At 36.3% G+C, this 25930-nt stretch overlaps 1 protein-coding gene and 1 pseudogene across 2 annotated transcripts; both read right to left on the bottom strand.

The window, feature by feature from the left end:
- Positions 1-1905: 1905 nt before the first annotated feature.
- Positions 1906-12088, bottom strand: LOC306850878 (transforming growth factor-beta receptor-associated protein 1-like; annotated as a pseudogene). The gene is made up of 12 exons (XR_013786033.1): positions 11425-12088; positions 7864-7990; positions 7590-7657; positions 6895-7049; positions 5714-5796; positions 5230-5574; positions 5082-5139; positions 4854-4997; positions 4194-4334; positions 3070-3229; positions 2519-2935; positions 1906-2416 (listed from the first exon to the last, which is right to left on the bottom strand). The product of XR_013786033.1 is annotated as a transforming growth factor-beta receptor-associated protein 1-like (transcript).
- Positions 12089-14336: 2248 nt separating this feature from the next.
- Positions 14337-16923, bottom strand: LOC306850540 (four and a half LIM domains protein 2-like; the record flags this gene model as incomplete). The annotated part of the gene is made up of 5 exons (XM_079386219.1): positions 14337-14488; positions 14603-14789; positions 15831-16000; positions 16165-16339; positions 16765-16923. 5 exons carry the CDS (start codon positions 16921-16923, stop codon positions 14337-14339), a joined length of 843 nt encoding a protein of 280 aa, XP_079242345.1.
- Positions 16924-25930: the final 9007 nt, after the last annotated feature.

The following is a 25930-nucleotide window of genomic DNA, read 5'->3' as shown; positions in this document are numbered from 1 at the left end:
CAGTCAGTGTGGTCAACACATAAGTGCATATTGAATATTAAACCATCTTTGTTGAACATGGACCCATATGGATCACTTTTTTGCCCTGATGCACAATTGCACAATATGCACATTATTTACAGCATACTTCATGCATAGCAAATGCAAATAGAATTACACACAACCTGTCTGGGTTAGTTTTTGCCTCAATTATAGTTGTTTTACTTCAACCTTTTTATTTTGGGACCTTTTTTTTTTGGTCCATCATGACAATAATTTAATTACAATTAAGCACATTACCTATTTTCCACATTTATTTAGTTCAACCAGTATGGATTTAAATATATATATATATATATATATATATATATACATACACCTATACAGATATTAGATAAATACATACAAATAGTTTGGCACATCAATCTGTGTTAAAATCTTATTTGTAAACACAATACAATGAAAGCCAGTTGTGCAATAGGACAAGAGTGGCAATAGATTTATTAATAACAGATATGGAAGCAGAAGACTTTATGCAACATTAAATCACTTTGACATATCACAGTCTGTTTGGTATATTCTGATTCACTTGGATAACATATTTGAGGCGTTTTGTGATGCATTTTTTCATGTCCTCAAACTAAAAGGTGGCTTGTCTAGAGAGCACCATGTCCTGAAGTGGTATACAGCCTGGGTTTGTCAGGCTGCCAGTTCCTCACCATGCTTGGGCTAGAAGCAGACAGCACTGAGCCAACCCAGTCCAGTGGGTGTAAAAGAGATGTCGACTTGTTTATAATATAGTTTGTGCTCTGGAACTCATGTCGAAGCCCATAGTATGCAAAGTCGTTTCAGCCAAGTCAGAAGACATACAGCCTCAATGAATCTACATTTAGCATGAATGAACATGGCTGAAAGAATAGTTTATTATTATTTATATTGGCATGCCTAGGCTTTGGCTTGTACTTGAATTGTATGTGTGTTATTTTCAGAGAAAGTTGCAAAAAGAGAAAAATACTATAAAATAATGCAAAAAAAGGTGAGTTCATTTGAAAGATATTAATACTTTTATTCACTAAGGATGCATTAAATTGACCAAAAGTGACAGTAAAGACATTTATAATGTTACATATATATATATTATTATTATTATTAATTCTGTAGTTTTGATCTATTCAAAGAATCCTAAAAAAATATGTATAATCTTTTCCAGGAAAAAAGTAAGCAGCATAACTGATTATAACGTTAATAATAATGGGCATATCAGCATATAATGATTTCTGAAGGATCATACAAGAAGATTGTAGAAGTGGATGCTGTAGGGCAGGGGTGCCCAATCCTGCTCCTGGCGATCGACTGTCCTGCAAAGTTCAGCTCCAACTCTAATCAAACACCTGAAGCAACTAATTAAGGTCTTCAGGATCGCTTGAAAATTAAAGGCAGGTGTGTTTGATTAGAGTTGGAGCTGAACTTTGCAGGACAGTCGACTGCCAGGAGCAGGATTGGGCACCCCTGCTGTAGGGTGACCATATGTGCCTTTTTTCCCGGACGCATCCTGGCCAGGATTTCTATATTGCCTAAAATATCTAGGATTTGGCTTTGTTTGTGTGTGCAGACCAATATGACATTGGTTCCTTATTTTCGAAATGCTCTCGAGGTACTTTGAATCAAAGCAATATAGAAATCCTGGCCAGGATGCGTCCGGGAAAAATGGCACATATGGTCACCCTAGATGCTGAAAATTCAGCTTTTCCATCAGATTAATACATTTTTAAATATATTAAAATAGAAAAATTTACTGATATTTTAAATTGTAATAATGCACAGCCTTGCCGATTGCCCGGGGACTCAGAATTGTGAAATATAATTCACACAAAATAAAAAAGTGAGAAATAAACTCCGAAATCTGATCTTTTTTTTTTTCTTTTTGCAATTCTGAGTCTATATCTTGCACTATAATTTATTTTTGCTGTAATAATAAAATTAGAATATATATTATTAATGTGCATAAGAATATTTTTAGCACATTGTCATTTGTCCAGTATGCATTAAATTGTACAGTACCACCCCAGCTCTATTTTATAGTATAGGTGCAGTTGTTGTGGGTTTCCTGCTCGTATTTGTGGCTTGCTTTGTTGGTGTCTTAGCATGTGCCATCTTTCTCAGCAATTTGTGCTAGTAATTGCCTTACTGTCCAAGTAATTACTGTCTTTATTGTAGGCAACCTAGTAAAACGGCATCTGCTGAGAGTATAAATGTAAAGTGAAAATGTGAATAATAGTGTCTTTGTTGTTCAGTGTCCGCTTTCTCCACCATGACAGGATATGTGTGTCAGCTCTCCTGTCGAGCTGTGCAGGAACTCAGGCCCTGTAAGACATTTCTGGCATGAATGGCAAACACATCCTCTGTCAACTCGGATTTTTTCATGCGTTGCTTCCATCTGGGAGCATAAAGAATAACATTAGAGTTGCTGTTTAAGTTAAATTGAATATTTGAGTGTTTTTTTCCTCACATAAATGGCTTCATTTATAGTAAGTCTCACCCTGACATGCTTGTGTCTTAGGGTTTCCACCTTGGCTAGGCTCATCTCCAGACCTCTCATTCTTTTGTCATGTACTGTTCCTCTCAGTGATTCACAGAGGAACCGCAGAACCAGTTTCAGAGACCAGGAATCCGGCAGCACCCTCAACACACTGACTACATCAAAAGACGCTGCGTTGTTGTTCAGCAGATCCACTGCTGTGATCACATGTTGACAGGACTCCAGGTAGATTTGAAGCAGGGAGAGAAACATTCCCTGTGTAAACTTCCTGTCTCGTCCAGCAGAGGTCCTCCAACAGTAGCTTTCAGCAGCCTGCTTTTTCTTCATGGACCAAAACTTGCAGGGCCTTTTTGTGTTTACCAGACTTCCCAAGTAAAATTGCTCTCTCCGCATGAAGAAACGAGGGAGTTATTTGGTCTGTGGCAATAAAGGGTATAGTGGTTTGTTTAATCTATGAACACTTGCAACAGTATCAAACACATTTAAGTTTGAATTTCAGGTTTACTAGTGTAGTTAACCTATTAAAATCTTTATCTGCGTATTATGCTCACCATATATGGCGTCCACATTATAGGAAGAAGATTGCCAAAGTAATTGCTGTAGTTTATGTCTCATCTCTTCCTTGCTTGTTTTATTGTTGTAGTCATCCTCGATTGACTGCAATATCCATTTGACATATGATGTGATGAGCATAGTATGATGCTTTTCTTCCTGTGAATAGACAATTGGCTTCTTAAATGCAATGTTCAGTCATGGAAAACTGGCATTAAAGGGGTAATTTTTACAGAATATTTTGTCACTTATTTTTTTGAAATATGTTTTTTTATTTTTTCTCAATCATTATGACCGTTTCTTTTTTGCTGCTGTGCACCCCATGTTGTATAATAAGTAGTTTTACACACAAATTTTACACTTAACTTTGGTACAGAAACATCCTAATTCTAGAGTCCTATCTGTTTAGTGACCATGGTGATTTCTGTTTGAAGCTTGTTAGGGCTAAATTTGAGACTTAACTTTCTGTAATAGGGCACTGAGATATAGAAATAATAGCATTTATCCTGCTTTCTCTCTATTACATCACTGTGAATGGCCGGGTAAAGTTTCTGATCGTCCAGTTTTGATGTGTAAACGTGGAAGGTTATGTGTTGATGCAATGCCACACAATTGCAGAAGTTCAGAGCGAGTGGGTTTTTATAATTAAGTTTCACTAAAATATCTTTTTGACTGATGAGGAAGTGTTCTGTTATGAATGTTACAAATCTTTTCATAGCAGAGTTGTTATCTTTAATCAAACCTGAAACCAAAAAAATAAAAATAAAAATATTAATTGAAAAAAAAAAAACTTAATGAAATGGATAAATCTAAGTAGATAACTGAAATAAATACATATGAATATTTTTTAAATACTTTTGAATATATATTTTAATAAAATTAACTTACAAAATGACTAAAAATGAAACTGAAACTAAAATAAAAAATAAAAGCAAAATAAATTTAAAATATAAAAATAAAAGTTAATTCAAAATATTAATAAAAACTATAACAGTATATCAATAATACTAAAATAACACTGTTCTATATATATATAAGCTCTTGTGTATGTTAAAACACCAATGCAAATTTGATTCCTGGTGACCCCCTTAAAGCAATCATTAATTACAAATGGATAAGTCACCTTGCTGTTTAATTCATTGACTAAATATTCCAAGTAGAGAGTCATAGCAAGTGGGTAGCTGGTGAGAATGGTAAGGACTTCTTCTGGTGCAAATGTAACATGGCTGCTTGTATGCGCCTTTGTAAAGATCAGTATTCCAGCCTATATTAAAATAAAGAGCATGTTTTAGAAAAATGCACATGGCTTAAAATGCAATAACTCTGACAAGAGTGTCTCAAAAGTTTAGTAGTAAGATATATATATTAAAAAACACTTTTTGAACTTTGTTTTGATGTTTGTTTGAACTTTGAATGCTGCTGAAAATTCAGCCTTACTGCCACAGAAATAAATTATATTTTAAAATGTATTAAATTGGACAGTCATTTATTTTAAATTGTGATATTATTTAAAAATGACTGTTTTTACTGTATTTTTGATCAAATAAATGCAGCCTTAGAGAGCATAAGATACTTCTTTCAAATATCTTCAAAAAATCTTACCAAACTCAAACTTTTGATGAATAGCGTATTATAGCAAAGTTGTTCTTAGTGTCTTAGAGCAAATTCCAGATACATATTAGTGTTTCTTTTACTGCCAAGGGCAAAAGAGTAAACTAGACTTGATTAAATCTGTATAACTCTGCCCTCTGCTGTTGATAAACAGTCCAGTTAAAATGCTTGCCTCTTGGTCTCTCTGAAGAACCCAGTCTACAAATTTCCAGATGATGGGTTTATGTTCCAGATTTGAGAGAATATTAACTATATGCTGGAATACGCTGATGTGTGAGTGGTCCTCGCTCTGCTCTTCCACAATTTTAACCCAGGTCTAAAAAAGGAAAAAATAAATGTTCTTTTCTTACTGATCCATCTTTAATTATGCTCTGTGGATCTTTCAAAGATTAAAAGATACCTGAATTGCATTGAAATGCTGGCCTTGACTTTGATAGAGCAGTCCAAGTGTGAAAAACCTGAAATGGCAGCAAATTAGTTTGGCTTCTCACTAGAAAATAGAAAATAAGCTGTGAATACTGAAGTAGCCTTAAACGATGAGCACAAACCTTTTGTGCTGTTCCAAGACAGGCACACACATTTGGAGGTTACAGTTATTCTGCAACGAGACGAGCTGGTCCAGTTTTCCATATTCACCTTGTTCCAAATACAGCTTAAAAAGTGCTGAGTCGATGTCCTGAGGACACATTTGGCCCTGTCCTGTTGGCCTGACTTCTCTCAAGAAGTCATCCAAAAATATTAAGTACTGTTGAAATGTCGGCCAATCGTCTCGACTTAACGTCCACAGGTCCTTGGCATTGCTGACTGCTGTTGTCTGAGGTGTAAAGTCTTCACTCATAACAGGCATAGCTGGATAAAGGCTAATGATTTCCCTTGGGTCTAGTTCACCTTTACTGGAAAATAAAGGATTATAGTGAAAAGGTGTAGGATGTTGAAACCATTTCCACACAGAAATTGCTAGAAAACTTAAAAATTACATGAAATTATAAAGCAGAATTGCTTTCTTGTAAAACACATTAAAGCATTACTTACATAAAAAGGTCTTTTGCTTCCACAAAAGCCTCTCTATAGAACTTTATCATTCCAGATGTACAGATGACATTTTTATGTAGATCCTAAAAGTCAAGTGATGAATGGCATGAATCAGGATATATGTTATATAATTGTTGTTTCCCCTCCAATTAGGAAGCTGAACTATAAATAAATTAATTAATTAATTATATATATATATATTACGGCTGTCAGTTTAACATAACATGAAAAATAACGCGATTAAAATATTTTAACGCAGTTAACGCACTGGCCCCGCCCCCGCCCCGCCCCCAGACCTGTAGGTCATCTTACATTTCATACAGTTAACTGTTGACAAATATGATGCAGGTCAACAACACCATAAATGAAAAATCTAGATATTGGGGCAAAAAAAATTAGGGCACAAAGAACACAAGTCAAATATATTTATACAACATTTCAGTAAATAAGAAGTTAATATTGCGCAAAATTTAAACACTATTGTGCGTTTTGTTTGGTTTTGCCCACGAAAATATTACCAAAAAAAACCCCACGCCCTGTAATTAATTAGATTAAAAATTTGAATGGACTGACAGCTATTATTTATATATCTATATAATTCATTAAATATTTAACATGTTTACTTTAGTTTGCTTTATTATTGATAAGCTACAATCTTAAAAATAAAGGTGCTTCAAAAGGTTCTTCACAGCGATGCCATAGAAGAACCATTTTTGGTTCCACAAAGAACCATTCAGTCAAAGGTTCTTTAAAGAACCACAAAGAACCTTTTGTAAAACAGAAAGGTTCTTCAGATGTCAAAGGTTCTTTATGGAACCATTTAGACAAAAAGGTTCTTCTACGGCATCGTGAAGCACCTTTATTTTTAAGAGTGTAGTATATTAAAACTTATTAAATATTTATCATAGCACATTTAAAATCATGTAGCATATTTGATGAGATCATATCTGTGAACATGTGCCTCTGTGAGCTTTATTTAATACTATTGTAAGATGATTTTCGTCTTGCTGGAATGACATCTGTTCATCTGGCACGAGTGCTTATGTGAATGACCTGTGAAGACGCTCAGCCTCACTGACCTCATGGCTCTGTTAAACATTATGTGTTTTAAAGATTTCTAACACATTAAAGAAAGATAAGACAAACATCCACTTTGTTTAGTAATTTATCATCAGTCTTACCTTGTATGAATCTTTTGGCAGGAGATCTTGAAGTCTGTCCAGCAGCATCAGGGCTTCATCAACTCTCTGACTCTTAACCAGCTCTTCAATCTGATCCTCCAAAGGAACTGATGACAGCCGATGAATCTCTTTGTCAGCAACAACAAAAACACATTCTATAACAGAAAAAGATAGGAAATGTGCCATCAAATGCCTCTAAAATTAAAAGAACGATATTGTTATTATTAGTGTCTACATATTATGGCAACTAGCTCAGATTGCATACTCAGATCTGATTGTTTTAAAGCATTGATTCTGAACTCCAGTCCTCGGGACCCACTGCTCTGTACATTTTGTATGTTTCCCCTTATTTAACGCATCTCATTCAGATCATCATCTTGTTAGGAGGGAGATCCATTAATTGAACTGAGTGTGTCAGATTCAGAAAACATGTACAGAGCAGTTGGTCCCGTTGAGAACCATTGGTTTAAAGCCAGTGTGAATGTGGCCTATTTTCTGTGAAACACATTTGTAGTATTTGTTGATTAAAATCAACATTTTAATTTAAAAAAAAAATTTAATTAAAAATAATTTAAATTTTTAAAGAAGTAAAGATTCTATATACAAGCAATTAAGAACGGCAATATTGCCTCTGAATTTACTATGACTTCTGATGAATGAATTTTGAAAGATTGATGTTGGATTGTAAAACGAACCTTCTGTTGAGACCAGAGATTTGGCACTTTGTAAAGGGACAGTTTGCTTCAGCTGCTGGTCCAGAATGCTGTAGATATGGTGGTGGTGATGGCGCAGTGGATAAGACACATGCCTTTGGTGTGAGAGACCCGGGTGCGAATCCACTGTGAGACACCAATGTGTCCCTGAGCATGACACTTAACCCCTATTTGCTCCAGAGGCGTGCGACCTCTGACATATATAGCAATTGTAAGTCGCTTTGGATAAAAGCGTCAGCTAAATGAATAAATGTAAATGTAAATATGAATAGTCTGATTTTGTAGCGCTAGCACATATGGGAAATGAACTGCGGCGTCCACCACTCCATCAGGCCACTGTACAGGAGGATGCTGGGAAGTGCCATTCTTCATCACAAACATGCCTGTGTGTCATATACACTACTTTTACTTGTTACTTTATAAGCAAATTTATTTTATTATCCTTTAAGCAAACAAGCAATTTGCACTATTACTGAAATGTAAATGCATGTATGTATTTATTTATTTGCTTACTTTATAGATAGGTGTTAGTGGAGTATTCAGGATGGGACAGATTTTCATTTATTTGTCCTATTTTTAACTAAATAATTTTTTTTTTTTTTTTTTTTTACTTTTTAAAATGACATTTATGACATTTTGACATGATATATGGCATTTTTGATTATTTACTATGTATAAATGTATGATTAATATAAATGATAAATGATTAATTAATAAGGGTCTAACAACCAAAATCATAATCTATTAATTCATCTGTCTAATAATGTCTAGAAATATAATAATTATGTCTATCAAGTGCTGATAATGTATGGAATATTATACATTATCAGACTATCCAAATTTTAATAAAACAACAGACCTATACCTTGAAGCACAGATGTGTCTGTCACTTTAAAAAATATTAAAATTCTGTCATAATTTACCCAGGTTGTTCTAAACCTGCATAAAGTTTTTTTTTTTTTTTCATCTGAACACAAAAGAAGATACTTATGTGGGTAACTAAACAGCTGCTGGTCCTCAGTAACTTAAAAAAAAAAAATACTATCATTGGGGACCAGAAACTCTTTGGTTACCCACATTCTTCAAAGTATTTTCTTTTATGTTCAACAAAAGAATGAAATTATTACAGTTTTGGAACATCTTGTGGGTGTGTAAACGATGGCAAATTTTAAATTTTTGGGTGGACTGTGCCTTTAAGTCACAGTTCACCGTGAGCAACTGAAATGTTTCTCTGCAAACTGCGCGTTCATCATTAGTTACTGGACAGATCCATTGATAACTTGTCTCATTTCAGAAAAGCAAGTAGGACACTCCGAATGTAGTCTCAGCCTCAGACATCAAACTTTCGCTAAACGTCTGATGCATAGGGCACACTTTTCTGGAAACACTTCAGGAATGTCGAAGTCGTAATCTGACTGGTTGAATTAAACCGGATTTCCGGGAGACGCGAGTCTCACGTTTACTTTCGGTCCGCCGGGAAACAAAGATGCCGTGGCGCCAAACCCCCTCACGAAAGAAGAAAGCCGTAGTGTTTATAACTGTGAAGACGAACGCTTATCAGGGTCAACTAAACGCTGGATTTTCAAAAGTATGTGAACTACTTTAAAATACATCCGAGAGTTTCACACACCGGTTTGTTATTGTAGTGACATTTCCACGCCCCGAAACGTGACGCTAAATGAAACGAACTATGATTGGTTGTTTGATATGTCGGTCAAACGGCCTCATGGGCAGGCCTTGGCCAATGAAAGCGGCCATATATTCCAGACCTTCTGCCGTCAGCCTGAAGGTCTGGCTGCGCGAGACTACTCCGACTCTGACCTTCTTTCACAGGAATTCGGAGGAACATCAGGTGTGTCCTTCACCGCTACAGATAACCCACAATTCTTTGCGTTGCCATAAACAACAGTCGTTAATTTGAAAATTATTTCTAAATTTGGAAAGTAATTTGAGTAATTTAACGTTTAATTTTGCTCAATGGTTGAGGAGCTGCAGCGTACATACAACAGACGTCTGTTAGAGAAAAAAAGGAGGAGGATATTAAGAAGTTTATACGTTTTTATTGGAGGCACTTTAAGATAAGTTGAAAACACCACATCTCCGCTCGTGTGTACATCTGCCGGAGGACGCAGACTTCTAAATGAGACACAGCTTATAATGAAAACAAAGACGCCAAAATGCAATTACGCGCAAATGAGCTTCTCTAATACCTCGTATGAAATTTATTTAATTATAATTTCTATTAGTGTTATAAACAGTGCAAAATACTTATTTGTTGATTCAACTATGTGTTGGCATTTGTAAAATACGGGACAAATCGTGTCCTGTATTGATTTGATACAGGACGCATCATGTTACGGGTGGCAGCCCTAGTTGTGTCAATTAAAGGAACACTTTTTTTGAAAATAGGCTCATTTTATAACTCCCCAAGAGTTAAACAGTTGAGTTTTACCGTTTTCGAATCCATTCAGCTGATCTCCGGGCCTGGTGGTAGCACTTTTAGCGTAGCTTAGCATAGATCATTGAATCTGATTAGACCATTAGCATCTTGCTCAAAAATGACCAAAGAGTTGCGATATTTTTCCTATTTAAAACTTGACTCTTCTGTAGTTACATCGTGTACTAAGACTGACGGAAAATGAAAAGTTGCGATTTTCTAGGCCGATATGGCTAGGAACTATACTCTCATTCCGGCGTAATAATCAAGTAACTTTGCTACCGTACCATGGGTGCAGCAGGCGCAATGATATTACGCAGCACCTGAAAGTAATCCCCAGCTATATCATAACTACACTGACCAAACGGTGCACATTTTAGAGTGGCCTTTTATTGTGGCCAGCCTAAGGCACACCTGTGCAATAATCATGCTGTCTAATCAGCATCTTGATATGCCACACCTGTGAGGTGGATGGATTATCTCGGCAAAGGAGAAGTGCTCACTAACACAGATTTACACAGATTTGTGAACCATATTTGAGCGAAATAGGCCTTTTGTGTACATAGAAAAAATCTTAGATCTTTGAGTTCAGCTCATGAAAAATGGGGGCAAAAACAAGTGTTGCATTTATAATTTTGGTCAGTGTAGTTACCTAGCTGGGGAGTATTTTCAGGCGCTGCGTCATATCATTGCACCTGCTGCACCCATGGTACGGCAGCAAAGTTCCTTGATTATTACGCTGGAATGAGAGTATAGTTCTTAGCCATATCGGCCTAGAAAATCTCAACTTTTTATTTTGCATTGGATGAGTTCTTGGGGAGTTGGAAAATGAGCCTATTTTTTAAAAAAGTGGAGTCTTCCTTTAAATGCAAGTTATTTATCCTCAAATTCCCAAAATTAAATAATTGAAAAAATGTAAAATAAATAAAAATACAATTCAATTCAATAATTTAAATACAGCTATACAAACTGATGAATAAAAATAAATTATACATAGCTTAGATTTTCTGGTCTTGGAAAAATGTAATCACGTTACTAAATTTCTTCTGTTTAGATCTCTTCTGAAACTTTTGAGGAGACACATATGAAATTAGAGAAATATCAACAAAGTCTAATTTTTTTTCTTTCCTTATGGGGACTTATTGTATAATTAATTATTGTGAGTACATGAAATAAAATGTAATGTCATTTTTAGCATGGAGATAAAGGCCTTAAATCACTTGGTATTTCTTTTTCTATTGCACTGACTTATTTTTCACACTGTTTTTACCTTGTTTTGCCACTTTAAGTTTAAAATGTCTTTTATAATTGTAATTTTATTAGTCTTTTATTTGGTCTATTACTATTTTATTTTGATTTTATAATTATAAAAATTCTTACCCAAACATCCAGGCCCATTCAAAATGAATTCTCCTTTTCCACATTTGTTGGCAATGATATTTTGCTTTCCCAGGTTATGTGGGAAAAGATCGAGGGTGGTTTGGCTCTGATAATCATGGAGAAAATATCTCTCACAAGTGGCCACACACAGACACGTCCCATGCGCAGCCAGAACCACAGGTTCCTGCGGCAGAGCCACCTGTCTCACACACTCCCATCTGTCCACAAACACCTTATAAACGCTCACTGTTTTCCTCTTGGTCGAAGCTGCAATGAGCTCGACGGAATCAGTCTGAACCGCTGACTCACTGACATAGAAGAGTGACACGTTCTGTATTTTCTTCAGGGCAGGAAGGAGTTCCAGGGAGAACATGTTAAGCACCGTGACCGATCCATCCCAGAGAACTAAGAGATGATTCAGAACAGGGACCGCTGTCAGCTGGCTGATTGCTCCGCTTCGGCCCATCTGTCTCTTCCCCACCTCCCGCACTGAAAGCCTTCCTTCAGCGCTCGTGTTATTTACAGTGAGGTACTCAATGACTCCCTCTTTGGTCCCTATATAGCGGTTTTTACCAAAGCACTCCAAACACTGAATGCTGAATTTGTCTCTGCCTTTCCCAGAGGGCATTTTTTGAAAGACTAGCACAGGGGTGAAGACTTTCATGGTTATTTACCCTTAATTTAGGTCTCGGTTGCAAAAAATACACCTAAAATAAATGAGAAACCTAGTACATTTGGCAGAGAAGGGAAACAGTCTTCATTAACTCAGATATTTACATGCTGTAAAGCTAAATAAAACGAGTAAAGAACACTCTCACCTCATTAGCGTAGAAGCTGCATGGACGTTTATTTTTTACTCAAGTGTATTTTGACCCTGCCATGTGACTCTCATCCTGAGAGGAAGTTGATGTCAGCAGTTTTACTGCTTTTACTCTGTCTCTGAATGGATGGTTGGTTGCACAATGCCAAATGTCTAAGAAAGGCTAGGGACATGAAACCTTTAGTTAAATATTTCTTTTATGTGTTTTAAAGTGCATAAAAGGAAGCTAAAACAGCATGCTTGCTTCAGCAAATGTATTTTTATTTCACGTGTACTTTTGCTCATGCTATCAGTTGGGATTAGGCTTTAGGAGTACTGTATGTAAATTTCAAATGCAATGGAGCATTAAAGGAATAGATCACTCAAAAATGAAACTTTGTTGAAAATTTACTCACCCTCAGACCATCCAAAATGTATATGAGTTTGCTTCTTCATCGGAACAGATTTGGAAAAATGTAGCATTACATCAGTTGCTCGGCAATGGATCCTCTGCAGTGAATGGGTGCCGTCAGAACAAGAGTCCAAACAGATGATAAAAACATCACAATAATCCATAAGTAATCCACATGACTTCAGTCCATTTGTTAAAGTTTATAAAGTCAAATGCTGTGTGTTTGTAGTAAACAAATTCATCATGAATTTGATGGAGTCTTGCGGATTATTGTGATGTTTTTATCAACTGTTTAGACTCTCATTCTGATGGCACCTATGTTTGTTTCTTTTCAGATTCATCTTGCATTAACAACTAAATATTACAATATAACAGGTTTTTCACATAGAACCATCATGTTGGCCACAAGAAAGAACCTTTCTTAAAAGAACAATTTTTTCTTAGAGTGAAGAACATTGTTATAATCTAAAGAACTATTTTCCACTACAAAAGAACCTTTTGTACATAGTAAAGTTTCGTGAATGTTAAAGTTTCCTCTATTTTTATGTGTGCATTTCACTACATTTGAAGCCATCATCATTTTTGGGTGTTTCCACATGACGATACAGCAGTCAGGTCGTACAAGTCGGAGCTCTCAGAAAATGTCAGATTTTACAAGTTGTAATTACAAGTTCTATGAGGACGTGAACACTTTTTACAAGTCAGAATCATGTAATAACAGTAATTCTGACTTGGCGTGAACGTACCTCTACTCATTTTATTGTCGCCAGTGAAACAGAAAATTGTGTGCACCTTTAAAAAATGAAATCAAAATGGGAATTTAGTGGCCTTTAGATCATGTTTGTTTTTGACTGTTTTACTCATCTTACTCCCATTTAAGTCATTTATACTTTCACCAAGGATACTACAAGTATGATATATTTATGTACTTAATATAAATATCCTGCATATGTACTTTTAGTATACTTGAAGTCTGCTAAACTGAAACAACAAATTTTGTGCTTAATGCACTTTAATTGTGTGGAAGTAGAGCTGTAGTCCAATTAAAGAAGTATATTTGAATATGCTAAAGTGGAACTATTGCAAGTATACTTCAGGTCTACTTTAAATAACTTGCATTTACGATGTTTTTCAAAGACCATACAATCCTCATCAGTAGTGACATTAAAACTCATTTTAGGCTTAATATTAAGAAATGTGCATTCTGCACAATTAGTACTTTAAATAAGGTTTAATTATAATGTTTATATCTGTAAGTCTCAAGCAATATGTCAGTAAATATGTTAATAGATTTGAACTGCCTACTTAGTATGACATAAATGTATTTTAAATATATTACTTTCTTATTAGGTGTAGGGATTGTGCATGATTATGTATCTTTAGACTTAAAAAAAATAGGCAGTAAGCAAGAAGAAAATAAAGTTTATTGACCAAAAGTGCATTTCGTGTGACAAACTTCTAACATTTTCAGTGTTATTCCATGCTGGTTCAGGCTTTATAAAGACAATTGTTTCCAAATCATTGTTGAAAGCTTATTAATCAATACATTAAGCATCCTAATCAGCAGGCTACACAGATCTATTCATTGTTCGTGTTTATTCATCATTCCATTTGTATGAGCGGAAACCCAATTCTACATCTATTTTGCCCTCAGTAGCTTTCCTACTATACTTGGATGACTATGCTGCTCCTGTGGTTGTCTCACTTCTCCCTGCCACAGTCAGTGCACAGGATGTCATCTCTCTGGGTGAGGAATCCACGGCCCACCAGAGACACTGAGCACTGAATACACGTGAAACACTCACTATGCCACTGCCGCTCTTCAAACGAAATGTACTTAGCACCTGCCAAGCCTGGACACACACACACATGGTTGTTTTACAGTCGAGTACAATGCTGATGAAATTTTTAATTTCAGTTTAGAGGCATATAAAAATAGCCGCCAGATGTCAAGAATGAAAACATACTAGTTATTGGTTTGGTGCAGCCCACGCATTTCTTGGCATACAGATTGCTGAAGCAATCCAGGCAGTATGGGTAGTTTTCTCTCGAGGTAAAGCGCTGGCCAGCCAGTTGTCTCTTACATCCAACGCAAGTGAAACACTCTCGGTGCCAGGGCTTATCTTGATACGTGACACCGCCAGTTGTTATGGCCTACAGAATTGAAAGCGTGGATCTCAATACAGTACAATAAATGTGCAGTGTTGTTCAACATTTAAAAAAATAGTTCACCCAAAAGTGACAATTACAATCCAATTCCATAAATATGTTACACAGTGGCAAATTCATATGAATTTGTATGATGTGATTTGTACGTAAACATTCTTTTTTTTAAACTATAAATAAACTGAAAGTGCATGAATGAGAACTGAATTGATAGGATTTGCCCACCAATTTGCCAAAACAATTTTCCATGCAATTGTAAAAAATGGTGACTGAAGCTTTCAAGGTTAAAAAAAGAATGCAAAAGCACTATAAAGTATGATAGTAGTAGTCTATTCAATTCATATGCTATATTCCGTGTCTTTGATGGCAAACGATAGCTTTGTTGAGGATTTTGATATGGTTTCTGGTGATTTTATATGCTTATTGAATCTTGAAAGCTCCAATTGCATAAATACATTTTTTATTTTCTCTCACAAATTTTCTCTTTTCTATATTCCACATTAAAAAATAAAGTCATACTGGATTGGAACAAAATGAGGGTGAGTCACTTTTGAGTGAACTATAACTTTAATGGACTTAATGGATTCCTTTGCAAACATATATGTCTTACTTTTCACAAGCACAGCATTAGGAGGCAATTTGCTTCCCAAAACCTAACTGCAAATCGTCTATATGTCTACAAATGACACTGTGCATTCATACTAATTAGCCACCAGTTCACCAAAACATAAAATAGTTGACATGAGTTAGCACTGAAATTCTGTCAGTTTACTCATCAGAATGTCATTCCGAACCTGAATGTACTGCTTGTTCTTTTCCATTCAGTTGTGCATTGAATGGAGGCCGAAGCTTTCAAGGTTCATAAAAGACCTTCACAAACATTCTCTTTTTGTAATACATATTAAAAAAAAAAAACATTCTGGTTTGGAGCAATAAGTGAGTGAGTCATTTTTGGGTGAACTGTAACTTGAATAAAAGTAATAGTGCTTTTCAAATGTCTGATTCCATCACACACTGTATATGACTTACTTTTTTACAAGCACAGCATTGGTAGGCAAATTGCTTCTCAAAACAAGGCACACAGAAGTAATTGTTATCTTTAGGGATGAAAGACTTGGTTCCCATTGGCTGCTGACAGCGTTGACACAGAAAGCACGTCTCATGCCAGCTGTTGCCTTTGTACTCCATTTTTCGTGATCCTAACACATGAACAGAAGACAACCTTTATAGACTAAGATCCTTAATAATTTATTTTAACTTTATAAACTGCCTAATTTTAATAATGATAGTAAGATATTTTTAGGAAAATAAATCTAGTTACATTTAATTTCTTCAGAAAAGATTAAGATACAAAGAGTTCTACCTGGCATGACAGTCTTCTTGCAGGTGTTACACTTTGAAGAATACTCATGAGAATAGCACTCGGTGCAAAGCATAAGGTCATCTTTAGCAGCAAATGCTTTGTCCACCAATGATCGACTGCATTTGGCACACTTGAAACAATTTTCATGCCAGTGCCGGTCCTTGTAGGAGAGATCCTTCATTATGCATGCAGAGAGAAAGTCTAGTTAAAAGCTTGCAAATCTGTTCTGACTTTCTGTCACTCATTAATCTTTAATTAATGGATCCTTTTCACATTTCCAAAAGCAAAAGTAGTCATAGTTGGGTAAACTTCTACAGCGGTGAATGGATACTACAACAAATATAATTTGTGTTCCCATTTGATCCAATAGCAAAAGAAAAGAAAAAAATCCAAGATAGCGTTTCTATGATATTGATTACACTGGTCAGAAGAGAGTTTTGAAATATAATGCCAATGTACTATAATACAAATTATAGTCCATTGTTTTCACAAATTTCTGATTTATGGTTGCATTGTATTAAAAAGATTTTTCATTCAATTTCAATAACATTTTCAAATATAAATGTGTGAATTATGATGTCAGTAATTGCTTATGCCTACCTTAGAGTTGCAGCCAATTGGCAAAGAACATACTTCACAGCAGTTAGCAAACAGATTCTCATAGCACTTTGTGCAGTATTGTGTGTCCTCTTTTAGGATGTATTTCTTTCCCAGCAAAGTGTCCTTGCAGTAATGGCAGTCGAATCGTTCCGTAGACATTGTTGTTTATGTCTTAAAAGCAGTAAACAGAACCGTAAAAATGTTACAACATACCAGGCTAAAGCAATCAGGGAGGTGTCATCCACAAAATACGAACGCCTCTTAAAATAGACACAACATGCTAAAATGATGGTCTCTGCAAACTAGGTCTCTTCCGAGGGAACCTAAAACCAATTTAAGGTATCAAAAGAACAGCCTGCCATCTGTAATAGTGAGTAAAACTCACCTTCAGTGACACAATGGGCTTCTGAGAGGCTGCAGGGTGAGATGGCCAGTGATTGAGGAGATGCATTAAAACGAGCCTCTATAAATACGATTGCTCTTATTAGCTGAAATCCCTGGGGAGAATGGTCCAGTTGCTGATCTCTGCACCTTTTATGGGAGTCCAATCACAACGCATGCCTGATGGTCAAGATGATATGTGAATGGTGCCACTGAAATGTTATTCCTTTTGTGTATTCTTAAATCAGTGATTGGACTCTGAGAATATATGGACAAGTTATTTTTCTTTACATATTATTCCTGTAAGAGTTACAGAAGTCAGCATTTTAGGTGATAAATCTTTAACACATTATCTTCATAGTTATGATGCTTCATGTCTCATGTATGAGTGAAATTAGCGATTGCTCTGTCCTCGGATACCGGATATTTTACTGTATCGACATCTGAGCCCTCAAGCAACTGCTGAAGGCTTAGAGAGAGCTGAAAGCAAATGTTGCAGTGGTTGCCAAGCTTCTCTGCAACCACTAAAATTGCCTTGGTTTTATTGGACCTCTGTTTACAAGAACTATGCAGCAAATTCCACAGCTTAACAGGTTTCACACAGGGGCCTCTGTTAGATATCTTTAATGTAAATGTCATGTAAATCCAGAGTTGGTTCTTGACATTTACAGTTAAAGCATATACAGATAACAGAGAACATTCTCTGTACTTTTGCTAACGTTATGGTGAGGTTCTCTCAAAGTTATGAGCAAACATTCTTCTAGTAACATTAATAGAATGTTCATTCAGAGATATCTGGTCTTCAAAGGGGTCATGAACTGCTTTTGTTTTTTGTTTTATTTTGCACTGTTCTCTGAGGTCCACTTATGTTATTAAGATTTTTACAACCTGAATTCCAGAAATGTTGGGATGTTTTTTTAAATTTGAAATAAATGAAAACTAAAAGACTCTCAAATCACATGAGCCAATATTTTATCGACGATAGAACATAGAGAACATAACAAATGTTTAAACTGAGAAGTTTTACACTTTGACCCACTAAATGAGCTCATTTCAAATGTGATGCCTGCTACAGGTCTCAAAAAAGTTGGCACGGGGGCAACAAAGGGCTGAAAAGCAAGACATTTTGAAAAGATTCAGCTGGGAGAACATCTAGCAACTAATTAAGTTAATTGACATCAGCTCTGTAACATGATTAGCTATAAAAGGGATGTCTTAGAGAGGCAGAGTCTCTCAGAAGTAAAGATGGGCAGAGGCTCTCCAATTTGTGAAAGAGTGCTTAAAAAGATTGCAGAAAACTTTAAAAACAACGTTCCTCAACGTCTAATTGCAAAGGCTTTGCAAATCTCATCATCTACAGTGCATAACATCATCAAAAGATTCAGAGAAACTGGAGAAATCTCTGTGCGTAAGTGACAAGGCTGAAGACCTTTGTTGGATGCCCGTGGTCTTCGGACCCTCAGACGACACTGCATCACTCAACAACATGATTCTGTCATTGACATTACTAAATGGGCCCAGGAATACTTCCAGAAACCACTGTCGGTAAACATAATCCGCCATGAAGAGTCCGCCATGGACTGTTTCGAAGTGGAAAAGTGTTCTATGGTCAGACGAGTCCAAATCTGACATTCTTGTTGGAAATCACGGACGCCGTGTCCTCCGGGCTAAATAGGAGGGAGACCTTCCAGCATGTTATCAGCGTTCAGTTCAAAAGTCAGCATCTCTGATGGTATGGGGTGCATAAGTGCATACGGTGTGGGCAGCTTGCATGTTTTGGAAGGCACTATGAATGCTGAAAGGTATGTAAAAGTTTTAGAGCAATATATGCTCCCTTTCAGACGATGTGTATTTCAGCAGGACAATGCAAAACCACATACCGCAGCTATTACAACAGCATGGCTTTGTAGTAGAAGAGTCTGGGTGCTGAATTGGCCTGCCTGCAGTCCAGATCTTTCACCTATAGAGAACATTTGGCGCATCATTAAATGAAAAATACGTCAAAGACTACCACAAATTCTTCAGCAGTTGGAAACCTATATCAGGCAAGAATGGGACCAAATTCCAACACCAAAACTCCAGAAACTCATAACCTCGATTCCCAGATGTCTTAAAACTGTTTTGAAAAGAAGAGGAGATGCTACACCATGGTAAACATGCCCCCGTCCCAACTATTTTGAGACCTGTAGCAGGCATCAAATTTGAAATGAGCTCATTTTGTGCATAAAATTGTAAAATTTCACAGTTTAAACAGTTGTTATCTATGTTTTATTATGATTAAAATATTGGCTCATGTGATTTTAAATTCTTTTAGTTTTCATTTTATTCAAATTCAAAAAACGTCCCAAAATTTACAGAATTCGGGTTGTACAAAAAAACATAATAGTTTAGAAGTAATAGGCTATTTTCTGTCCTGTTTTGAACCCCCTCATCAGAATGCTCTGTTTGAATAGGCATGGTGGATTGTAAACTCGGAAGTAAACTAAGTAAAAGCTAATAGTTGTGTATGTTTGACAGCCTACATCCTGCACAAATGGACGCTGCTGTGATTTAGGTTAAAAACGCATAAATACTCAGAACATATTAAACGATCTGTAATAACAGACAAAGCAATAGTGATCACGTAATGAAAACAGTTACTCACACTTTTGTGGTGTGACATCAGATCCAATATAGTTGGCACAGCATCGTCTTTTAGTTTCGATCTTGTTTCAGAATTTTGCCTTGATTGTAAATGAATACACGGTAAAAATTAGGTGAACAAACAAAGTTCTTACTGATGGGGTCTGGTACTTCATTAAATATAAAGTTCATCAAATAAAGTTTATCGTTTGGTTTCTGTGTTGACCTGCATTTGCTGCTCTTGTCATTTACCTACTACTTGCATGAATCGGAGGGTGGGGCTAAACAGGCAGTGATGTAGAAGCAGGGGTTGATCATCTTCTGCAGAGCCAGAGTTAAGCCACACTACGTCATAAAGTGGCACACTACTTGTTTTGGCAGACTGGCTTCAATATAAGCTGTTTTTAGACTAACAAGAAAGTTTTGAGTTCATAAACTTACAGAATGTTTTAATAGCACAGTGACCTCTTATATATAAAAAATCTATAGAATTTTGCTTTCTCAGTTTATTATCCCTTTAATAATGTTCTTCAAATGGTGGTACAAAGATGTTTTTAATACATTGTTCACAGAGTGTTTTCTGAAACGTTTTAGTTGGATGTTTGTCTACCATTTTTTAAATGCTACTATATGTCTCAGAACTCTCAGAGAATATTGCTATGAGAGAAAAATTGTTTCCATAATTTTTGCAAAATTATAAAATGAAATGTTCCCTTAAATTTTTGCCTCACTAAAAAAATGTTTGAATGTATCAAAACTGGATGTCTTGAACATTCAGAAAACATTCAAAAATAAAATAAACAGTTTTTAAAATGACATTTTTTTCTAAAATGTTTTAGTTGGATGTTAATCTATTTTTAGAATATAATATTTTTTAAATGTTACTACTTGTTTCAGAACATTCAAAGAACATTCAGAAGTAAAGTTAATGTTTCTAAAATATAAAAAGGAATGTTCCCAATAAACATTTTTAAAACATTTTAAAAAACTGAACTTTTGATCATACAGAGAACAATCAGAAACAAAGTTTTCATAACTACATGGGAACTTTAGCAAAACATTCCTGGAACTTTTGTTAGCTGGATATATTAGTGCTGCAGGGAGGATGCATAGGCCAAAACCAGGAAACAAGTTAGCCTTTTAGCACTTCTGGTTCCATCAAAGTCTATGGGTTTTTTTAATAGGTTTTTGATTAAATGCCTGAAAACAGGTCTGTGGTTAACACAGTCTCACAATGTTTTCACATTTTATTCTACATCATAAAACACATCAGTAATACCTTTGATTTTTTTTTTTTTAAGCTTTTACTTGTCTTGAAAAATGCGCTTGCTAACAAGTATCTAAATGGGACTACAGAGGTTGTCACTATTATAACGTAAACTTTCAGGGAAGATTATGATAAACAAAATGTGTAAGGATGAAACTTTTGTTGGTCAACTTATTTTTAACAGTATTCCTGTCAGTCCTCTATTGTGTGTGTCTTGTGTTCCCAGTGTGCCCTGTGTTTCTATGCCCATATTTGGTTTGTTTCCTGTGCTTTGTGGCGGGAGGAGCCAACGACAGACACAGTGGGCGTGGCGTCAAGCCTCGGAGAGGTTTTTATTAAACAATATATTAAAATAAAGTGTCCAAAAGGGGGAAAAGTGTCCAAAATAAACAGGGATCTGGTGTCCTCGTCGTGCTGCGGGGCTGTGTAGGAGGGCAGTGTTCAGGAGGGAAGGGTCCAGGGAAGGGGCGGAGTCCGGTGGCCGCACGCGCTCCCCTCTCGGGGCCGGGAGCGAGTGGCGGCGGCGGCGTCTCTTGCGCGGCTTCGTCCATCTGCGGAATCCCGGCGCTTCTGGGGGATTCGGCGGCCCGGCATCCTGGCCCGTCAGCCGCCTAACGGGTGCGGCATTCCTCCTCGACGCTCCCTTCCTGGACCCACGAGGACACCAGCGTGCATGCACGGGGGAGAGACCGGTCTCCCGAGGAGAGGCGCGTTCGGCATTTAACGGCGGCGGTGATGAGGCTCTATTCACGTCAGGTGCGCCTCATCACACGCCGCCAGCCCTGGCTGTTTCAGCGCCCCTCCTCTCTCACACACCCACTCCTGTCGGGAGCCTGGTGAAGGGCGGCGAATATGGGACGGGGTGGTGATGATGGACAGGGGGGAGGCAGCCGACTCGTCACAGCTTGTTATGTGATTAGTAGTTTATTCTGTTCCAGGTGTGTGTGTTTGAGTTAATTATCCCTGGTATTTAAGTCCTGTCTGTGTAGTGCCATTTCGTCTGGTCTACTCGTTACTCCCCGGTGTTTGATGCCGTGCCCTGCCCTGCCGTGCCCTGCCGTGCAAAGTAAAGTCTTTTGTTTTGAGTTACATCCTTGTATGCGTGTTCCTTGTTCCTTCCTGCTGTGTGCACCGTGACAATTCCAAAAACTGATGAAGAAACCCCTCATCACTGCAGCAAACTATATGTAAATCTATCAGGCTGTAAAATGTTTTCGTTCTAAATGAAATGTAAGAATTTAAGGCCGATAACTTTCAAAATTCAAGCTTATTTGAAACTTTCAGACAAGTTGGCGTCTTTTATCTGTTTTGCTTACTATAATACTTTTGCAAATTTGCAATCATCATATAAACATTAGCCTATATGTACCAAACTGTAATGAACAATTTTGTTTGCAGTATTTTACACTTGATACTTGAGCTGCAAAATGAGTTTCTGAGTTTGTAGTCATATCATTTATCAAGAGGATGAGGCAAATGATCTCTGTGCAAAAATAGCTCAGAAGATCAGTGGTTAAAGAACTTAATCCATCATGCATGCGCATAGGGAGGTCAGTCTATTAGAGAAAGTAGTGATCGGTGCTACCTCAGATTTTCTACAGTTTCTGGCTCACATAATCTGTCTTAAAAGAATGAACAGAAAAAAAAAACACATTCATTGCTTGGTAATTTATTCAGTGCGATGGCAGTCAGTTCGTATGATTCTTCTTTGCAAAAGTGTCTCATAAACTGAAGTGTACTGGATGCCAAAAGTGACAGTTAGGAGAACCGCGTGCCACAATTACTAAACTCTCGACAGCAGTATTTCGAGTCTCATTATCTGTTCTAAGCATTCATGTCTGTCTTTTTGTTCTCTTTAACAGGTGTCAACAAGATGTTTGAATTGATGAAAATCCATCACTAGGGGTTTTTAGCTCAGAGCACGGCTGTTGCTACGACTAGATTAATGTCCAACTGCACAGCTCGTCTCAGGACAAACAAACATGCACTGACTTTCGGTTGCTAGGCATCCCAGAGCATGCAGCACATTTGACTGATACTAGACAAGTGAGTCCAGAGTTAAAAGTGTGTGTTTATATGTGTTTGTGTGATTAGAGAGATTAGGAGGAGAAATCACAGGACATATCTTTATAATAATAAAAATATAGATGGAATCTTTGAAAGGAAGTAATCAGAATTACAACAAAGTAACATTTTTGCAAATATGTCTAAAGTGTTAATTCACTAATATTTCTAGACTTTTTGCCATTTTCATAAAGTCAGAAAAGTCTAGAAACATATTCTACCAGAAACATATTCTACACAAGTTCGATTTGTTATGGTCATAACTTCTAATGAAACATTTGTATTAAATGAGAAAAATGCAAAATATAAGTTTTTTCACTAATGGTCTTTCACTTGTGTGTACAACAGAACAGTCATACTTACCAACTGTCTATTTAATCTGCTGTAAAATCTGATGATCTGACACTGATTATGGGAAGGCATCTCTTCGGCCACTTCATTCTCACACATTCTACTCAGGACTAAGATGCTTAACAAAGTGTTGACAGCATAAGTGGAGTCATTGGGTTGAGATCAGGTGGCCTTCACAGTAATAAGTGGTCTCACACCATTCAGTTTCTCAGAGTTGACGATTGCCTTTCACAGCTGCTCCGAGCAGGCGAGGATCCGCAGAGCTCTCAGTTGGAAACAAGATAGGCTTGGTGGACAAAGAGACAAAGAGGCAAAATCCAAACCCTATGATCCTGCAGAACCGTACACCCCTTCAGGGATCCTGAGACGCTATCTCAGCGATGCCCAGGCAGGAATGGCGGGACAAGGTGACAGGATGTGCCATAAAAGCTTATTTAACCCACTCAAAGTCGTTATGATATTCTGTTCTCTAGGTTTGAGTCAGATTTTATAAGCCTCATGATTTAAGGTATCATTTGTTTATTTTTGATAAAAAAAATAATAAGAAATATTAAACAACTTATTGAGATTAAATAATCTCATTTTTGTTCAGTTTAACGTACACTAAAATAACTAAAACTGAAATAAAATCTGATAATTATTCATAATATCTAAATTCAAAATATTAATAAAAACACAAAATTGTACTAAAATAACATTAATTTTAAGGTAATAAATGGCTAATGAACATAACCCCCAAATTACATGGCTGCTTACTAAATAAATAACTACGTGGACATGGATGTGGAAATGTTGATGTGAAATTATTATATTATCTATTACCTGTATATTATCATAATATATGGTTTATATGTTAATATCTGGTTTGTGTTGATACCAGTTAATATTTGAAAATACCTGACAGCTGAAATCCTTGATTGACCAATCATAAAACAAGTATTCAAGACACCAGCTGTATTGTCCGAAGCACAGATGATGTGCGACGAGTTGATCTTGAAAAATTTTCTTTTTATTTTATTTTATTTGTGTTTTTGGAGGAGCCTGAAGCAAATGTCTATAGCTAAAGGAAACATTTATTTTATTTATGAATTCCTAATGCATATGCCTTCTCTAGAGAAATGAAATGGCTTTTAGTTTTATGTGTAGTTTTCATTGCACTATGGCAGCAGTACATCAGATGGTATAAAATCTGCTTGGTGATCTACATTATTTTCTCTGTTTGTGGATTTTGTTGATCGGATCTTTAAATATCCCAGTCCAGAATAGAATTTAATTCTTAAACTCTGTCTTATATGGATTTACACACTGATTATATTCTGGTTCTCTGTATATGGCCACGCAAATACACACACAGGCACACACACACACACACACACACACACAAAGAAACATACACACACTCCCTCTTCAACATAATACTGAAATATGTAGTAAACGGATTAACTTTACCACCTCATTTGGCATATAGTCTGAACAACTGTCAGTCCTTTTGTTTTGAGGAACAGGATAAGACACCATCACCTCATTGGGTTCAGAAGGATAACTCCAAATGCCAGAGTATCAACACAGAGAGGTCACAACAACAGCGAGGGATTTGATGGCCTGCACACCAAACTGCCCTTTTGGTGTCATCATTCAGCGTACAGTGGATTTGGTGGGCTATTTTTACCAGCCTGAGATGTGTTGCTGAAAAAGCAAGTTGCAGTTTGACTAATGTGGGTGGTGCAATTTTGTAGGCTTGCAGTTGTGTTTTAAAGAAACAGTGGACCAATATTTTTTTTACTAATCTTAATTGTTTTTTTCCAATCTATTTGCTGTTAATTTATTTCAGTGGAGCACAAAAGTAGTATTTACACAGGGTTTTTCCCCAATACAAAGCACTTACGCAAAACACTTGCATGATTTGTAAACTAAGACATTTAGGGCCATATTTACTAAACTAGCGCTAGAGCACAATTCCAAAACAGCGCCGGTGGGCGTGGAAATTTCTACAGGTGATCAGTGTTGGAGAGTAACTAGTTAAATGTAACAGAATTAGGTAATTTAATTACAAAATAAAAGTAACTTTAATTAGTTACAGTTACTAAGAAAAAATGTGTAATTAAATTACAGTTACTTATGAAAATGTTAAAGATTACAAAGGGGTTACATCTGATTTTTTTCACACACACTCCCATAGATTTAAATGATTTCTGCAGTGACTGCTCTAAAATATGAAACACCCATGTTTCAGAAGTTTATACTGTAACATGCTTATCCTATAACTCTTATATTTCCTATTTGGGTTTATGTATATGCGTTTTTTTTTTTTTTAGAATAACAGTTTTTTTTCTAAGGCAATGTTAGATTCCAGTGTTTCCCATCATAGCTATGCACAGATTTGATTTCAAAAACAATATCATAGCTATTAAACTATATTTTATGATTTTAAATCTGTATTTAACCTCAGAATGATTTTAAAGTAAGTCTGATTTTGTGGTG

Source organism: Barbus barbus (genome assembly GCF_936440315.1).
Source record: "Barbus barbus genome assembly, chromosome: 30".
NCBI classification, from domain to species: Eukaryota; Metazoa; Chordata; class Actinopteri; order Cypriniformes; family Cyprinidae; genus Barbus; species Barbus barbus.
Note: the sequence above shows the minus strand (reverse complement) of the source record. Positions and strands in the feature narration are given on the sequence as shown.